General features: G+C 45.4%; 1 protein-coding gene across 3 annotated transcripts in view; it reads right to left on the reverse strand.

The window, feature by feature from the left end:
• Positions 1-19169, reverse strand: part of SH3PXD2A (SH3 and PX domains 2A) — a 247902-nt gene that overhangs the window by 200955 nt on the left and 27778 nt on the right. For all 3 annotated transcript variants that reach the window (XM_058841021.1, XM_058841020.1, XM_058841019.1), the window contains exon 2: positions 4624-4704. In XM_058841021.1, the coding sequence (XP_058697004.1) occupies positions 4624-4704 (81 nt within the window). The remainder of the gene's footprint in view (positions 1-4623; positions 4705-19169) is intronic.

The raw sequence follows: 19169 nt of genomic DNA on the forward strand, positions 1-19169 counted from the left end.
ACCATTTTTATTTAACATCATTTTCAGTGCTCTGTTACTCCATTATAACACTATAAACAATCGGGATGACCCTAGCAATAACAAATGAAGCTCTTGATGTTTTATCATCAGGATGAAAACAACTTACATGTCTTTCCTCTTCCTAATACAATTCTTGATAGTCTTTACGTTTTTAATGTCCTAACTGGCTGCTAGTGAGTTCCTCTTTCTGGGCCACTTTGAAGAAAACCTGCTTAGATCAGCAAACCACATTGGGCAGATAATATTTTGCTGATACACAGAGCCAGTGCTTGAGCACAGCCTTGTTTATTTGCCTTTCCAATATTGTGACATTTCAGACATCTCCTTGCAGCCAAACCGCCTGTCTGTGTCATTGTGTGGGGAGACTGAGAGCTGCCTACCTACCATTCCTGCCACAGCTCTGGGGATGCTGTTTGGCTCCTGCACAGCCAAACACCGTGTGGGACTGTGGCATGCTGCTAAATCCAGCTGCTGTGTTTCACTTTGGAGAAAGCTGCATTACACCTGCTGTGGAAAGGATCCTACCCCCAGCTCCGCACACGGACCCAGCCATGCCCATGGAACAGAGGGTCTGGTCCCTCTGCTCAGATGCTGGTCCTGTTCATGCTCTGTTCAGGCACTGAGTAGCACCCACATGGAATCAGAGAACACTTGGAGTCACTGGATAAAATGCAGCAGATGACCACTGGTGACTGAAGCTGAGGCCAGGCATGGATCCTTGGTCCCATTTTCCCTGCCCACTTTGCTGGGGAGGGACTTTCTTAGCAGCGGGTCCAGCACCCAACTGGGGTCAAAATAGCTGTAAAAAGCCCAAGGTGACACTGGGCAACTGCAAGGGTGATGTGGGGAAAGGGGAAAGACACATCCTTCATACTTGCCAGCTGCACACTTTGTGGTTGTTTTCCAGCCCAGCATGGCCACTGGGAGGGTGAGAGCTGTCTGCACCTCCACACTTCTCCACCTTATGCTTGGGGCATTTATTTATGCACACACTCAGCTGCAAATCCCCGTTCTGCTAACAGCTTTCAAAAGCACTTTCCAGCAAGAAAAACACAGACTTTACATCTGTAGATGTCTTCTACTGCACAGTGGAAATGCCAGGAGTTATCCCTGCTGTCCCAATAAAGGTGTCCTTTCTCAGCTCCTTTGGGGACAACAGCATCATTCCTGAACTATCACCTCAGGATGGGATTCTACAACCACCAGCAGCAATTCCATAATGATGGAAGACCTCAAACAGCATCCAGGGAACGTGCCCCAGTGAGCCACCAGCCTGTCACAAGGGCCAGCACTACTGACAGGTGATGTTCACATTATTCTCCTTACACTTCTCTGTTCTGCACTGCAGGCAAGTGCAAGAAAACGCTATTCAAAATATTACATTAGGAGGTAGCTTTGACCCCACATGGTGCTCAGGTGCAAATGTCTCCCCAGGGTAAAAGACAACAGATAATTGGATTTGACAAGCAATTTATAGTAATGCTTTCATCTATGCAGAGTGAATTCTATCTTTTCGATCCTATTTATTGAAACACTGGCACCCACATATATTCTGCTGCCTTCATTTGACCCATGCTCAGGAGCAGATGTGATTTGGTTGCACAATTAAATGATGCAGCAATGCCCTAATTTAATTTAAAATCTGTGTTTACAGATATCCAGCCCCTACTGAAGCAGCACAGGGCTGACACCTGGCTTGCTGATTTGGGTTCTGTTTGCTGTACTTATACCTCTGTGGGGCAAACAAATCTTATGGTATGAACAGCCTTACTGCCCTATTACTAAACTCAGAAACAACCTGACTCCCAATTCAAGCATATGCACTGCTGAAATAGCACAGCCAAGCTCTCCTCAGATTTGAATCCTTGGGACACAGCACTCTCTTACCACCCGCAGTGCCCTATATAATTTGCAAAGAAGTATTTTTTAAAAATGCAGTTTCTACTAATGCTACAGCTCTCAAAACCACTGAGCTACTTCCCAGAGACAGCCGTTTGGGGAAGGGTGGGCTCTTGTTTAAAGAAACATGAAAATGGAGTAGTGAAATTAATTATCTGTATTCCTCCCTCCTTGCTCCTGGGCAACCCCTGGGTTTCCCCATGGGTCGTATCCAGTGTCACTGTCAATGCCAGCCACTGCAGCCCTGATTAAGTCATTACAAGTCAGCCCTTGTTCCTCCACTTGCAGTCAAGAGCAAATGAGACACGTGCAGGCTTTGGAAGCCCTGAAGTGCAGCTCTGTCGTTGACACAGCAGGGCGAGTGGAGTTGGCAGAGACCTGTGGACTCCAGCTGTTTTGGACATGAGTGGTGCCCGTGAGTTGGCTGAGCATTACTCCCTGAGAATTTGCTTGGTTTTCTCCTAGAAGTGCCACATGGGGATAAGCAGGGACACTATCAAAGTAGACTGATTATGCTAAGACCACCTTACCATGCATGGCATCAGATTGCAAACCCCACGTTCAAACAGTGCTAGGTTAGAAGTTCAAGCTTCCAGCAAAAAATCTGGAAAGTACAAGTCATCCCAAGATCTGGAGCCCACTTCTCTTTGACCAAGAATCTCTGCACATCAAGCCACAGGTTTCCCAAAATGCAAGAGTCCCCCTTAGCATTCATTTGCTTTTCCAATGCTCTTTGCAGACTTCATAAGAGCTGGAAATAAAAATTTCTATTCAAGACCCAAAGCAGTTTCCTTTGCCTCATCTAAGAGATGTTCAGGCATAATCAAAAATCCAGAAAGAATAATAGGAGGGGATAAATAAAAAATTATCTATCACCTTTGGGAGTCTAAAAGCCATAAAAGTTATGGCAGCCTGAGCACACAGGGCCTTGTCCCCATCTCACAGCTGGGAAACTGAGGCACAGATGGACAAGTGACATAGTACAGAGACATGGCAGGACTGTGGAAATCTCAAGTGAAGACCTCAGATTCTGTAACTGTGCACCTCACACTGCAAGAGCTAAAGGGGCTGCTGCAGAGGGCTGTCACTGCTCAGGCAGTGTTGGCCCTGACAGAGATCCCTGGGAGGGAATAGGGTTAAAGAAGGGAATTTTGTTACTTTCTTGTCGTATTTTCTCGTGGGGGGAGAAGCGTCATGAAAGCAGGAGTTTTCCACTGGCTAGGCCCCCTTGCACTTATCAATGGGACCTTTCAGGACTCACTCCCTGATTGAGACATCATTTCCTGTCCAACACACTAACCCATTGATAACTCCACACTTGATGGGAACTTTTCAAGCCTACCAGGAAAGGCCGGGAGACCCAGAACAACATATACATGAAAACAGAACTGGGGCGAAAAGAGAAAGAAGAGAGGAAAAGAAAGAAACAGTTTTGGCCACAATTTGCATGCTGACAGCAAATGTTTGTGATTAGGGAGCTGGGCACCTTTAGCAGGTACAGCAGGCACAGAGAAGATGCTGACATACTCTTACAGCAGTGGGACTGGCAGGCCTGGCACTTCAGCCCAGTTAGAAATGGAGATGGGCAAAAGAGGAAGCTTAAGAACATCCCTCTCTTGTCCTCCTGCCACACAGCAAACAGAAACTAGGACTGGCTGTAGAAATGGTCACATTTCACCCAAAACGCCAGGAGGCCATAATAACTGATACAGCTTACAAAACAGCCCAGTGACTTCAGGTTTCCAAGTACCAGAAATGAAACACAAAGAGGAGCAAAGATGAAACTGGACCTCTTTAAGATACCCTTTTTTTTCCCTAATTTATCATGCAAAAAGGCTCAGTGTTACTTTTCAGGACACAGCACAGTCAGCAACAACCTCAATACTGAATGTGAGGACTCACCTGATATTGTAACCTCAGCCCAGCTCCAAACACAACCACCAGTCCAAAAATCAACCTTTTCCCTGACGTTCAAAAGCCTCTCAAACCACAGCTTTTATTTGTACCCCAGGCAAGTAGTTTTGCTGCCTACAAAGCTACAATGATAAAAAAATATCAGTGGACCTGGATTATTGGCAAACAACACCAACCCCAAAACTCCTCCTACCCATGCAGGAGCCTGGGAGCACTACCAGAAATGAAGCAGCTGATTCCTGGTTTCAGACTTTGGTCAGCAGCTATCCAGCAAGAAAGTTTTTGATGAAATCTAAACATACAGGCACAGAATAGAGAAAAGGAGCTTTACAAAACAGCAGGAGCCAGGACACTGGCTGGCTGGGTAGATGGTTAGGAAGAGAGATTGGAAAATTTCCACTGCAATCTCCATTACTGAGCTGCTCTGGGAGTGTGCAAAAGCTCTGTTGTTTTCAGTTACTTGGTTAAGTAGTTTCTGGGGGCCCAGAATGTAGTGCTCTCTCTGTTTTAAGTGCATCTGAAGTATTTAAAATTAGATCCCCTCTTTAATAAGAACCATTCATGAAAATGTCAGCTTTAAACGTCTTTACAGTGCAAGTTACTCACTGTGAGCATACCACCCACTTATCTTATACCCTACAAGGGCAGACTCTGAAAAGTTTCAAGATCATGACATGTAACAGACCAAACAAGCACAAAGCCTTATTTAAAGGCATGATTAACCCAGCTGGAAACATGACTAGAAGCATAAGTAGAAATAATATTTCATGTTAGACAGGACAGACTTACCTGCAGGTCAAAGAACTTGCTGTATCTCCGGTAGATGATCTGGGAAGTCAGGTCAGACCATGTTACATTGATGATATAGACCTGTTCAGGGAAAAGAAAACACAAATCAGCCTGGGCCACAGACACATGCAAAGGCAGAACAGTCAACATGGGTAAATTTCAGATCTCACTGGCTGTTCCCCATCACAGTGAGGGATGTAGCCCTGCGAGCAGGACTAGCCTAAACTGAAGCCTGTTGCAGCCTTCAACAGAAATCTTGGGGGAGTACTGAGTGCTCCCCCACACATCCCCATCAGCAGCTCCCATCAACTTTGCTCTGCCTGGGATAAAAGCTCTAATTGAGCAATGCCACATTTCCTGGTCTGTGGTGGCACACCCTACCTTCTATCCTCTTTGCAGGGTCCCCGGGCCAGCTACAGGCATGGCTGGGAGAGTTATGCCACCCCAGAAGCAACAGCTCATCATGGGGTGCTGATCTCCAACGCCACACTCCACGTTGTCTTTGTATACAAAGACATATTGTATACAGGCTGTCGCCCTTCCCAAGCAAGGAGTGGCTCTGGTCCAACAGGAAAGTCAAAGGAAACGCAGCTCCACAGGTGTTGTGGAATCACAGCCATGCAGCACAGTTACTAACTCACACCCATACGTGTGTGACAGACACCAAACCCTGTCTAGGCTCACAGCTCTTGCTGAGTCACATCAGACCACTCAGCACCTTTGGCACTCGCTGGAAGGTGATGTAAATCCGGACAGTGAGAGCGACACTGCTTCCTTGCATTGATGGAAACAGCAACAGAACCTGGAATAAGCCCAGGATTTCCCTTGACCAACCCTAGCCCATCCCCAAAATAATCCTCTTACAGAAACAACATTTTGCAAGAAGCTGTCATAAAAAATTATTCACATACACACACACAAACTTGTACATACACATAAATACACACACAAAACACAAAAATGTTTCTTTTTGACCCTGGTACCTCCAAAATATTATTTTAAAAAGTTAAAAATGGGCCAGGTTCTTCTCTCTGAAGCCAGTGCTGGTCCTGCTGCCTTGATGACAGATCTGCAACAAGACTTCAGCAAACACAGGATGGAACTATCAAGGGTGACCACACAACATCAATATAATGAAAATCACAGCTAGGACATCTCCTGGGCCTTTAAAGCAATTTCCAGGTTTCACATATGGGCTGAGATAACGATCTGGCAGAGGAAACAGGAAAGCATTCCTCCTCCCTCAGCCACACCACTGCAGCAGGAGCTCTCCCTTTTGCCATGGATGCAGAAGTGAAGCTCTGTCTCCAGCAACAGGGGATGGATAAGCATCACCCTCTTCTCCATCTCCCCAAAGACACCAGACCATCTTCCAAGCTACTGATTCAATTTTTTCTGTACTTTTACCAATAAAAAGTATTGCATGAAAATCCCTAAAGGGGTATTGAATATTTGGTTTAATAACACTTTTCCAACAACCACCAATGGATTTTTTTCTTCTTCTTTCCTAGTAGGAGAGGTATCCTCCCAGAAACCACAGAGCTCCTGCAGCCATACTTTGCTCCCTGCTTGTTACACCCACATTCAGTCCCCAAAGCAGTCTGCCTCCCATCTCCTGCAGCCCAGTTTCACGGCATTCAATAACAGGAGATGCTGAGCACAGGCTGTTAAGGGGATCTGGAGCCTTTCTCATGATTGCGTCACACATATCTGCTCTTCCCACCAGGGCAGAGACCATCAAGGCTGGCAAAGGGAGACTGCCCAGGGGTAAGAGCCTGACTTAGCAAACCCAGTTATTCTGCTGTATCTCATAATTCTCCTAGAAAACCAAACCACCCGACCTCTTTCCTGCAATGCCCATATACAAAAGGGTGACATCAGCACTGCCCTGCTGCATGGAGAGTTAAGCTTGTGTAACATGAAGATTTCAGGTCCCCTTTAAAGATCTTACCCATGCAGTCAAGGCAGAGGAGTCAGAGCCTGGGAAGGAAGCTGCTGTTGCCAATTTTCAGGCCGGCCACACTACACTGAAGAACATTTTTCCATGTGTTTGTTGTGGGAAAAAAAAAAAGTTTGTAGCTTCACTCTGAGCTAATTCACACACAAATATTTCTACTCATTCTCTATCCAACAGCTACTTTCAGATGGAAAACCCATTTGATTAAAAACAGATCTTGACAGATGGGAGCTGAATAGGATCCAAAAGCAACCTCAGATACTGTAATTCTGGCCCTGAGTTCTCACAAAGGGGATGAGACAGGAGGAGAAACATATTGCACATGTAAATAAAGATTATAAATTTTCTTTCATTATACATCTTTTCTTCAGAAACTAGATACAAAATACATATGCCACAGACATCCAGGCACTTTGAATATCATGGCACTTCAGGCTTCTCCATGCTACTTTTCAGAACCCACCAAACTGTGAGTTTCAGAAATTTTTAACAGCCTACAAGTCTGCTTGATCAAAATCTAATCCAGGCAGAATTCAATCCTGCTTCAAGATGCCAATTAGGTGGTGCAGTAAGTGGCACAACAACTCCATGATGAAAGAAGGGTCAGAGTTGGGTGCACAGGGATATTCTGGGAAAGAGGTCGGATTTATTTGGTGCAGGGAACAGGTGTAGGAGCAGCACCCAACTGCATGGTGCAGATACATCCCCAGATCAGAAATTCAGGCTCTGTGGGAATGAAGCTGCTGCTGGCTTCAGTCAAGCCAGGATTCTGCTGCACATTTAGGACAGCAATTAAATCTTTTTGAGCCTAAGGTCTCCTCAAGCTCAGTAAGTGATGGATGGGGCAGCATGTAGATACACTGACTTTTATTTCATGGAAAGATTACAGCAGAAGCAAGAAAAGCCTTTAATCATAATCTGCTGCTACTGAAGTGAGAAACCAGTGGGCTCAAAATCTGCTTGGTGGGAGGCAGGTGCAAAACCTAAAACAGTTATTGATCTTTTTTGCTTGCTTTCCCAAATCAAACTGCTTCCCAAAAGCCACCATTTAAAATAATGGGGTTTGGTTGAAAGAGATTTGTACAATGCCATATTATAAACGCAAGGTCTAGAGATTTCCAAAGCCTTAGATAGCACATTTCTCTCCCTTAGAGATCAGTTGTTTGCTTCTGCTGCCCTGGTCAGATGCATAACCTTTCTGTGAGCAGCAAACTTTACATCAGCTTACCTCACCCATTTTTTTATTTTTTTTTTCACAGACCTTAAAATGGGTTGCTGTGAAAGCGATCAACAGTGTCCCAAGAGAGAGGGAGAAAAGCAGTCCTGGGGGAGCCCAGGGTCATGCAAATGCAACGGGACAAGGAGGCAGCAGGAAATTCTGGATAAATAGGGAGAGTCATCCCACGCTGGAGCACCCAGCAGAGCCAGCATCGCTCTCGCAGCCGCCGGCAGAGCCACGGGGAGGCTTTCTGTGGCATTCAGCAACTCCCCAAAACTGAGCAGCACAAGCCACCACTCCAGCATGCAGCTGGTCCTGCCTGTGAGAGAGTCCTGGCTCCTTGGCATATTCTGTCTTGATAAAAGAAGATAAAATCAAAGCACCTTACGTGTCTTGGAGAAAGCTCTTTCATGTGTTTTCCTACACACAACTAAACTGTAATCGAGATTCCAAATTACTACAGTAATTAATTACTAAAGTCAAAGAGACCTGCTCTATGTATCTGCCATGTTTCTAACCATAAAGGAGTCAAAACAGAAATGCTATTCAAATGCGTCACCTTAAAAATCCTTAACTAAAGGTCCTTAACAATGAATGAAAATGGAAGTACAAATGACAAACAATTCACTGCAAAATCACTGGGTGCTCCAGCCACTAAGAATGTTCACATTTTAATTTCCCAAATCCACTCTTTTTTTATTATTGTATTTTAAAATAAATCCTTTTTCAGAGAAACAAGAACCAGGCCTTTAAAGAGTGTAGATTATAAATCAAGAACTGAGCTTGATAAGTAGCTCTTAATATTCATGGCTTATGATAGAAGATGCAGGGTGCCAGGGGGATTTTATCAGCTGCTAATTATTATTGTTTAATTCTAGCTCTGGGAAACTTCTGCTTTACCCACGACAGAGCAGAAAATTTATTGTAAACTGAAGTCATTGCTCTCCCTTTACTGCCTACACAAGCAATGAGGAGAGATGACTTCCTACTACAAAACAAATCCACTCTAACGTCACTGGGCATGACCTTATCGTTGACTGTCTTGTTTTAAATGGAAAATATCCAGTTCTAGCCAGCACAAACCCCAGAGGTAACAAATTCAGGTTATTCTCATGTGGCTGATTTTTCAATTGTTTTTTCAGAGGCTAATGTCTTCTTGTCTGCAGCAGATGAGCTAGAGTGGAAGACAAATGTCTGAAACTGGTGGTCTGATGAGACCAAGATAAGAACATACAAAAATACACGAGCTATTGGCAAAGGGAATATTGAAAAGCAGAAACCAGAAATATCCTGCACACATAAAGAGAGGGTGTTGTTAACCTCTAATAAGTAATTACAGTAAATACCAGCTATTAAGAAAGTACTGTGAATACGAAAGACAACATTATGGTGCAGTTTGTATGCAGATACCATCACAATATTCCCTTTTATCCTAGAAAATGTCAGCTTCTTCAAAGACTCCTGTTAAAGTGTTGGATGTTTGTCCTCCTATGAATCAGGTTTGAGTTGGAAAAGATATACCTTGTCTCCTGTATTCAGATGCTATCACTGCCTGTGAGCTGGAAGCTTTCCACCAGCACAGCTCAGCATGTGTGTGCTCCCTGGTCCACCTCCATGCAAAGTCAACTCAGCTCCTGCAAGGCTTGCAGCAGTTTCAGCTGCTTCATTTACCTGGTGAAATTCGCATTCAAACAACTTGAACAACAGCAAAGTCAACATACACCAGTGCCCGAAATTACCAGAATACAGCCACTGCACCAACTCACCGTTTGCATAACCATTTTAACGTCAAAGATGTGCTGATGAGCACAAATTGGTGCTGGCCCAGATCCAGATTTGAAGTGAGATCAGCCTAGAGACAGCAATTTTGGTAGCCACAAGACCAAAGCAACAAAGCTGTTCAGCTTCCTGATGTGGTTTGGTTGATTTTAGGTATCTTCTTCTACCCCGTAAGACATTGGCACCAGTAGCTGGGGTTTCCCCAGGATGAGGGACCTTAATGTCCTCAATTTCTGCCCTACACAAGAGCCAGTGTGGCAACAGGAAGAGTGGAATGCTCCAGGAATAAACACAGAAAATGTAAGCCCTTCTTGCACACACATCACCTGTGCCTTCACTTGGCTTGGATCACATCTGACTCTGGATTCAGTGAGCACAGCATGGGCTTCTTGCCCAGCTCACTAGCTTACAAAAGGCCCTAAAAAGCACTGTGAGACCTGAGAAATTCCCACAGAGATGAAGTCAGACCCTCAGCCCCAAGCCAGTGGTAAGTCCATCACTGGTGCCATGCAATGAGGTCACCTTTCAGCACGACGGTCTCCGAGGTACTGCAGCTCAGCCGGGGCAGGGCCAAGGAAGAGCTATTTTCAAACCCACTCCAGAGCTGTTCTCACTCCAGGATTTTGAAGACTGAGCTGAGAAACAGAGATGAGACTTGGAAGAAATATGAGACCCAGAAAGCCCCGACAGGAAAGGTCCTTGCAGGGTGGTTGCTGCCAGGGCAGATGTCTCAGAGCAGTCCCAAGGAGGGGGTGACGCAGGCTGCGCACAGGTGTGGGGCGTCTGGCTTTCTCATGCACCAGATGTGGTTTCATGGACACCCCTCTACCCAGCTCATATTTCCATTACCAGTGGGGAAAATGTAACTGAGAAAAAGCCAAAATGACCCAGGGGTGTAATGGACAAATGTTGCACGTACCTAAGCCTTGGAAGCAAAGCAGAGTTACAGTATGCTGAGAGAGAGTAAACCAAACAGCTCTAGCACTTGCCAGTTCTCATCTGTGAGCAGCCACCACACAGGCAACTAAAGCAGGACATAGAAATTCCACTTTCCATCATAATTTGAAAGATAATTTACAGTCAAAATAAACATACAAGTGAAGGGAAAGAAAAAAACAGGGAGCGGGGAATACAAGAGTTTTCCTTTTTCTTTTGTGGATCTTGTTTCATCTCTATAGTGTAAAAGGATTCATGCTGGATTAATGCTGCCTCTCTACAGCCATATCACACCAATCTGTTCTGAGTACACAAAAAATAAACTCCTTTTTAGCTCCTCATCTAGTAATATTCTTAAGACTCAAACTGGGTCCATTCCAGTTTAGAAAACCACACCACTACTGCAACTTATATGGGCACAGATCTTCCTCTTGGTGGAGCAGTAACCAGGATGAAATCTATTTCTCTTTGCCAAATCCCAGTACTTAAAAACAAATGAGAATAGCAAACAACTGCCTCAAGCCAGCCAGCAGACATCCCTGGAACACAGGAAGAGGAACTCATTTGAGTATGGAGGCACCTGGCTGGATGATTTTGCTGGTTTCCTAGCTTCAGGGGGACAGACCAGACACAGAACAGGGCTGTGTCTGAATGACGAATCCAGCTCGTCGTGTTTACACAGGCAGAATAAGACAGTACTTAGCCTCCCATATTTTTCTCATGCACTGATGAGGTTTTAAAGCCCACAGTTGAGATTTAGTCTCAGCTTCACCCCTCAGGTTTTTGGCATTTGCCAGCTTGAATTTCTAAAAACAGTCTTCCAGCATCTTCCTGCTAAGAAGATGCTAAGATGCTAAGTTGTCCCACACAATCAGAGCAATAAGCCAAAAGCAGAAAACCTCCCCCTGCTGTATTTCTCTCCATGGCCATGCAGAGCGTGAGAGGCATAAAAAGGTAAAAAGTGGAATCTGCATCAATGATTTGCGGCAGTAACTTGACCAGAGAGCTGCAGAACTGGAACAGCTGGAAGCCCTGCAGCTTGGTTACAAACCACCCCCAAGCCTCTTGCCTGGCTTGTTTGATTACTTCATTTAAGCTCATTCTTGGGGGTGTGTGAGCAGAATATGATGTGTCTGATTCCAGCAGACATGCAGTATCTGTGCTGCATTAGCAGGGTTTTGTTTGTTTTTAGCTGATACCTTGGGTCATGTCAAAGACCTGCCAAGGTTATCTTAACTCCAGCATACCCAGCAACTACAGCTTATGGAAAGAGAAAAAGAAACAGGACTAGTAAAAACTGGTCACTGCTCCACTACCACTTCCCAGCTTCTGGAAGCAGATCAGTAGCTTCCCTGCAAGGGGAGGAGACAAAGGAAGTGCACAACATCCACCCTTTACATTTACATGTGTGCATGAGGGAGAGGGAGCATCTGTGAGGAGCACAATGTGGACTCGTATTTCTGTTTCCAGTCTGTCTCAATCCACCTGCATTTACTTTCCATGTGTGATGGAACTATTTGTGAAGCAGAATAACCACAAGACTCAGTTTCTGCCATTTAAGAATTGTCAGGTTATTAGAAAACAGAACATCTAAGCCTACAGATCATTAGAATCTTAGAGTGACAAATGTAAAATGGAAACAAGAATGTACAGGCACTCTGTGAAACCTGCCTCCCTTGTGGCCTTCTCAAATACCCTGCCCGGGTCTGAAAGAGGCTGTCTAAGGCAAGCAAACAAAAATAATACAGCTGCACTTGGAGGTAAAGATTTATCAGCTTACTGCCTCTTAAATCTGGATGTCATTTGACTTATAAACTATTTTAACTCAGTGCCTGTGTCCTTCTCCTCAGCAGATGGTTGGTGTTTCATGACAACCCTAAAATATAAGCATGTCCTGGTGGAAGAAGAAAATCTCCATTCAAGAAAACAGAATTGGAAAAAGAAACTATCAACAGACAAAATAGACTCTTGAATTTTAAACCCTCCAAGTTTCACTGACCAATTCTGAGTACAGGCATTACATCAATTTCACTAAACTGCTTTTAGAGATTGATTTGCAACTTAAGTTGTTCTGAAATGAAACATATTGCTCCCAAAGAGTACAGCTTAATGTGGAAATCCTCAGTGCCAGTGCTGGATGGGGAAGGGAGGTGGAGGTCCCTCTAAGCCAATCACTTCTCAGCTCCTACATCTTCATGTCAGCTGCAAGGAAAAGAATAGACACCAAGGGGAAACAGCGTTTTTAAAAAATTACTTTCCAACATGAAATTACTTAATTCCCCTGTCCTTCTTCTCTACAAAGGAACAAATCTTAAAAACTGACTCAAAACTGCCTTCATCGTCCTTCAACTGAAATGAGTTTCTAACAGGAAAGTATTGAGGCAGATATGAGCATTTTTAAAATTACTCCTTAGTTTATAACACTTCTTGCAATCTTCAGCTTTAAGAGATCACTCTGCTGTCATCAGTGATGATGATCATTCAGATGTGAGCAATGTTTGTGTATTAAATCCAATCCTTGCTCAAATGGGTACAACCTGCATCTGATTTTGACTGCCATTACAGCATCATTAGACTCACAGAAGCCAACAGGAACAGTTTAATTCCTTTCACTGTGCTGGATCAAACCTCAAATGAAAGCAAGATTGGTAAAGTATCAGAAGGATGCTGCCAAATCAAAGAGGCTTATGAGAGAAGCAGCTGAATTAATTTTGGCACAAGAGGAATTGACTTGAGGGATGTTCGAAATAGGATGAGTAGAGCTCTGCTCATATTTCAGGCAAAGGGATCTTTGTCATCGAGTGCCCTGGGGCCAGGGAGACAGGAATAGCTTGGTCAAATGAGAGCTAACAAAAACCTGCTTGCTTCTGTTAAGTGCATTAAAATTGACAAGACACAGAGAGAGACAAAATATGACCTGGAAATTGCTGTTTTCCACATAACACCAAGTCTCATCCACCTCTGCACCCAGTTATTTGTGCCTGTGTGAGATCCCTTGGAGCACCTTTCTGCTCTGAGAACAAGGGCCCTTCTACCAGCAGGCTTGGAGTGCTGCATTTCCCCATGGAGCTCCTGTGCAGTGCTGGAGCTTGCACAGCTTGTGGCCACATGCAGACACAGAACACCACGGTACTGCCGAGCCCATTTCACACACGGTCCCAGAGCGGCTTTGCTGCTGCTCCAGACCCTGACTTGCACAAATGGCGAGTGCTCCCTGCCCAGGAGCCTTGTGGTCACAAAGAGCTGTTGTTGCTACAGCCCAGCCTCCCTTTTGGCTTCCAACACCCAGGATTCCTGCTCTGCAGCAACACTTGCATGTAGTTTATATTAGCATGCAAATCTTCCGGCTTTGATTTGTAACCTTACGTATGACCCCCAGATGCAGTGCTGGAAAAGCAAAGCAAGGGCCTGGGAAAATGAGCAAAACTCCTCCAGGCCCTCCCAGAACAATGACAAAGCTCTGGGACATTCTTAGTCCAAATAATGGAAATCTCCTGGGATTTTGCCATAGAATAGTGGGATTTTTTTTCTTCTCATTTTGAGTAGAGGGAATCAAAAAGTTCATGTAAACCAAGAGACCCTCAGTTTCACAAATGTGAAACAGACGTGAGGGGCACAGTACTTTAAGTGTGAAAAAAAGCAGCTCTGAAACAAACTCTTCTAGAAGTTTCTATCCTATTTGTGCAACTATGTTTTTCATGTATGACTAAAGGATAAAACTTGAGGTGAAATCAACATCAACCAGCAAAGCATTCCAGAACTATCAGCATAACACACTGACAGATCACAGAATGGTGTGGATTGGAAGGGACCTTGAAGATGATCTAGTTGCAGCCTCCCTGCCATGGGCAGGGAAACTGTATTTGCATTTTAAATGCAAAACCACAGAAGAACTGAACAAAGGAGCTATCTTCGAAATATAAGCACCATGCTGAAAATGGTCAATGCACATAGATCTTTAATTATACTGCATAACTATATCTATATATATCTGCAAAAATCTAGAAGAATGAACGTACTTGTTCTCTACAGAACAATCCTGACAATGTAAAACCAATTCCTGGAAAAAAGGGAACAAATTTCCACAGCCCCAGAAAGACGCAGTGCTGAAGTCACTGGAAAAATGTCTTTCACTGTAGTGACCTTTGACTTCAGGCTTTAGAGAAATCCATGTTTCTTGTGGGGAGAAGAGTGAAAGAAGAAAATGATTTTGTGTCCTAGTCTTGCACACAATGTCTGAATTGCACTGCAACATGCCTAAGAGGAAAACATGGAGCATCCTCCTTATTCCAACCCTCACCCCCGGCCTCCTGGCCAAACCAGGAAAACTGATGCAAGAGTCCTGTGCAGAATGGATTCCCTCCCGGCAGGGCATGGCACTCAAACACAAAATTACCTTCTTCCTGTGGACCTTCAGGGTTTTCAGGAAGATACTGTGCCAAATCCTCACACCCTCAATCACTGCCTCTTTACTAAGCTGAACTATTGTCTCTGCCCTTTCCTTCCCTCCTACTCTTCTCAAAATCATTCTCCTTTTTTTCCCTCCTTTTCCCACGCTTGGCTTCCTGCCTTCCCATTTGCAGGAACAGCCTCTCCCAGCCCAGCTGCACAGGACCTTCACAGGCAGTGAAAACCCATCCCTCTTTAAGCTCTGCAGTTGCAACCTGGGCCACACACAGGCAGAGGGACACAGCTGTCCCCAGCAGCTTGCACACTGCCTTTATCCAGCACACCGGGAGGAGCGAGCACCGCTCTGCCCTGCCAACATGCACAGAGACGGGAGAGATGCTTTTTTCATGGAGCACCACCATGCTTTGCGTGTTTCTGCTCAAAATGTCACTCCCTTTAAACCCTGCAAAAAGGTCCAAAAAGGGCCCCAAAAAGGGCCCAATGGTAGGAAAAGCTGTTTAACTGCTGGGCACAGGGATAGCTGCTGGCCACAATGTCTTCACCCCAGCTGAGGAGCTGGGAGATGAGTCTCCAGGCAGTACTGAAGCCAGAGAGAAAGTAGTCCTACTGACCTGCACTGCCCACCAACCCAACCTGCTTCTCTGCAGTTTGTACATGGGGTACCAAAGGAGATGGGCCCCTAAAAGAATGCAAAATTAGGGGAGGTAGTGATTATCAGCAGTTGTAACCATACTGCCAAAGGACCTGATCACCAAATCCAGCCCCATACTTGGCACAAGCCACCACCTGAGATCCTGCTGTAAGCCTGGACTCTTTCAGTGTAGGGGTGAAGAACTTTCCCAGGGATTTTCAGTCACTCTAAGCTGACCTTTGTCACTTTCACAGCTCTTCCCCATAAAAAACTCCACATCTTCTCTGGAGATGCGCAGTGCTGTTTGGCAATGCAGCTTCTGTCAGAGATGCCAGGGGTGGCAGTGGCTACACTAATTCCTTCTTGTTTCACAGCTCAGGCACAAGCCTCACATACTCTGGGAGTTAACTAATTTTTGGAAGGAGGGTATGTGGCTGCAAGTCAGCATGTGTCCCATTAGAAATACGTTTTTTAGGCCCATGCCCACATTATATGTTCTGTCAAAATCACTAATTATACATGAATCAGCAAAATGACTTAAAAGTTTACATTTCTTTTGAATGCAGGGCATACAGTGCTTTAGAACAATAAACAAACCTCTTCCTTTCATTCCCCAAGCATGAATGTTCTCCCACTCTTAGCCACTTAAAGAGAATTATGAATGTTGCTCAGACAGAAACTCTATTAAATCTGCTGAAGTGTCCACCCAAAGCCCAGAAAGATCACTGTCTGTAACAGCAGGCTTTCAAGAACTAAAGCACCTGCACTCAACACATCAGCATCTGAAGACAGCAGGAATTTGCTAAGCAGAATTTGGAGGAAAAGTCCTAGTTTCATGTAGCCCTACGTTGGGATCTCAAACTGGCCAAAGGTACTCCTCTCAGATCCGTGTCCAGGTAGGTGGCAAGGGTTCACACCCATCTCCAGTGGTGCCTCTTCTTCTGCCTGCGGGAACAGACAAATCCAGGCAGACATCTAACATCCACAAGGCTGAAGTTAAGGTGGAGGTACAGTAAGGAAAGTCCTACATGGTGCAGAGATGCCCAGATTGACACTGACCTGTGTCTCCTCTATACTGCAGCACCATCACTCCATGGTGGTCCACAAAGCAGCTTGGCTGAGTCAGCTCGCTCACACCAAGAGCCCCAAATCTTTGCTGGGCACATGAGCTCTGGCCCAGCATCACTGACAGTGATGTAACACTTTCACATGACTGAACCTTTTTAAAAAATGAGGATTTAACTCCAATCCTCATTCAAAAGATTCAAAATTTTTAACCTGGGTCCCCAGAGTGATTCTAAATTCTAATTTATGAAGCACTAAACAGAAAGGAGCTGGAGGCACCACTGTAATTTACCACGAGGCAGATTTGCAAAGTGGAAGGAGAGGCAAGCCCTGCAGCCATCTCCATGCAGCCATCCCGCTCCAGGGCTGGCTGGCCAGGGGGCAAACTAAGCCGAAATCACCCTTGTGTGCAGGGCATGAAGCATCGGCTGAATGCCACAAAACGCAGGAGGTGTGAATTACAGCATCTTAACTCACACCCTGAAGTGTCTTATTGCAAAACAGCTCCGGGCAGAGGTAGGATTTTTTATTTCCAATGTTGTAATTCCCCTGTTTCTTCTGTCTCCCCCACAACCGCCCCTCCAGTAGAGGTACATCCAAAGAGGATCAAATCTCACCCTCCTCAGCCCTGTGAAATGCAAGCAAAACTAGCAGGACTTGGCCCACTGTGCCTTTTCTTAAGGCTTCAATAATATTAAGTTAATACTCCTTAAATATAAAACACTTGTTGCCTTGGAACAACACAAAGATGGACGTAAAATCACTGGATTCACAGATGGGTGCTATGGGTGGGCTCTGCTGATAGGGAAAGCATCCCATGCTCCAGCAGAATGCCTCCTTTTCCATCTGCTTCCATCACCGCTCTGTGGCAGGAACAGATGGGCTGCCACGAGGGGCAAAGAAATGTCTCAGGTTCAGGGCCCCGTTGATGGGAGCTGGCTCTCCACCTGCACGCTCACAGATAAAAAGAAATCCTTGCCCACACACCAGCAGATGCTGTCAAATATGAGGGCCTGCCCTCAGCAATTCCACTGGGCCACTAGCTCCAGGATTTGCCCCTAGTCTGCCTTAGGAAGAAGGAATGGACATCCTGGCCATCCCCTAGGTGGAGCAGCAGGGTGATTCATCACTCCAGGGGCCAGGAGGATAGATTCCAAGGGGGAAAAAAAAAGGAAAAAAAAAAAGAAAATCTGGGCAAAACTCTGCTCACAGGTCAACCAAATTCCACTGGAAGCAGCAAACATGGACTAAGTGTTCCACAAGGCATCCCAAATCCTGTCTGACACAGCCACTGTGGCTGCCCTCACTTGACAGAAGGGACAAAGTCAGACAAAATGATGGCAGGAGCTCTACCAGACGAGAAAGCCACAGGCTTGGGTGCCAAAGAGAGACACCACTAGGCTCCCACAGTCTCTCCTCCCTGTTAACCATCCAAATTGTTCTTGAGGGTAAGCAAAGGAGGCCAGTTGGAAAACAGACCGGTAGTTTTAGTGAAGGATAACCACCAGCCCTGAGACATGGCTGACCACAGGGCAAAACCAGAGCCCCACCAGCATTCTCCAGGAGTGTCTCAGAAAGCCCAGGACTACCCTGGATGGGATAGACAAGAGTACAACATGGCTGTGTGCCACACTGTCTGTGCTCCAGAGGACACAGTTTCTGCTTCCCCAGCTGCCTGTGAGGCTTCTCCACCAGCAACACCAAGACAGCCAAAAAGTTCCTCAAGGTTTGTAAATATGGAGGCACATCTCACTTGATGGTGAGATTTTTCCTGTTCTTCATGGTCACAAAAAATCCCTTTTCTGAACCTTGAGATGAGTGTTTTGCTTTTGTCCCATGGATAAATATCATCACCTCAGGAGAGGAAATCTTCCTAGAAAGTGTAGGGCAGAGACTGAGAAGCCTGGAGATCACAACATCAATCCCTTGGAGACTCAGCCTGCGAGGGCACTGAAGGACATGGTAAATGTCAATGAAGGGCCTTAATTCCACAGCTTTCAATGGGATTTAAGCCTGCACTTAACTCTTGTCACAGATTTGCAGCCTGTGACCATCAAGGTCTTCCTCTCTGTCCCTTTGTCCCAAGAAGTGACAAATTATAGTGCCTGGACTTCTACAACTGTCGATTTGAGGGCTCTGTGAAAATCCTAACTTGCTGAGTATCAGCCTTCTACTATAATTCTGGGCTTTCCCAAAAGCAGTCCATGCAGTTGCTCTACAACCCTGACCAACAATGCTTTCCCAGCCTTGCAGAGATGAGCAGGAACCCTCCAGCCCAACTCCACAACTCCCGCACACATAAATTGCTCCAATTCCCTAATTTCACACATCACTTACAACCTGCCAACTTCCAGCTGGAGATGACTGAATCCTCTCCATATTGGCTCCCTTCTTGCCACAGCTGCAGCAGCCTACACACGCTTCCAGCCCCTGTTAAACCACACTAGCTGTGGATGCCATGCTGACAGATGAGCAGCTTGGGGAGGGATCTGAAGCAGCCCCTCCATGGTGGCAAGAAAGCTGAGCAATGACTACAGTCACTCAGCAGC

Source organism: Poecile atricapillus, chromosome 6 (assembly GCF_030490865.1).
Source record: "Poecile atricapillus isolate bPoeAtr1 chromosome 6, bPoeAtr1.hap1, whole genome shotgun sequence".
Lineage (NCBI taxonomy): Eukaryota > Metazoa > Chordata > Aves > Passeriformes > Paridae > Poecile > Poecile atricapillus.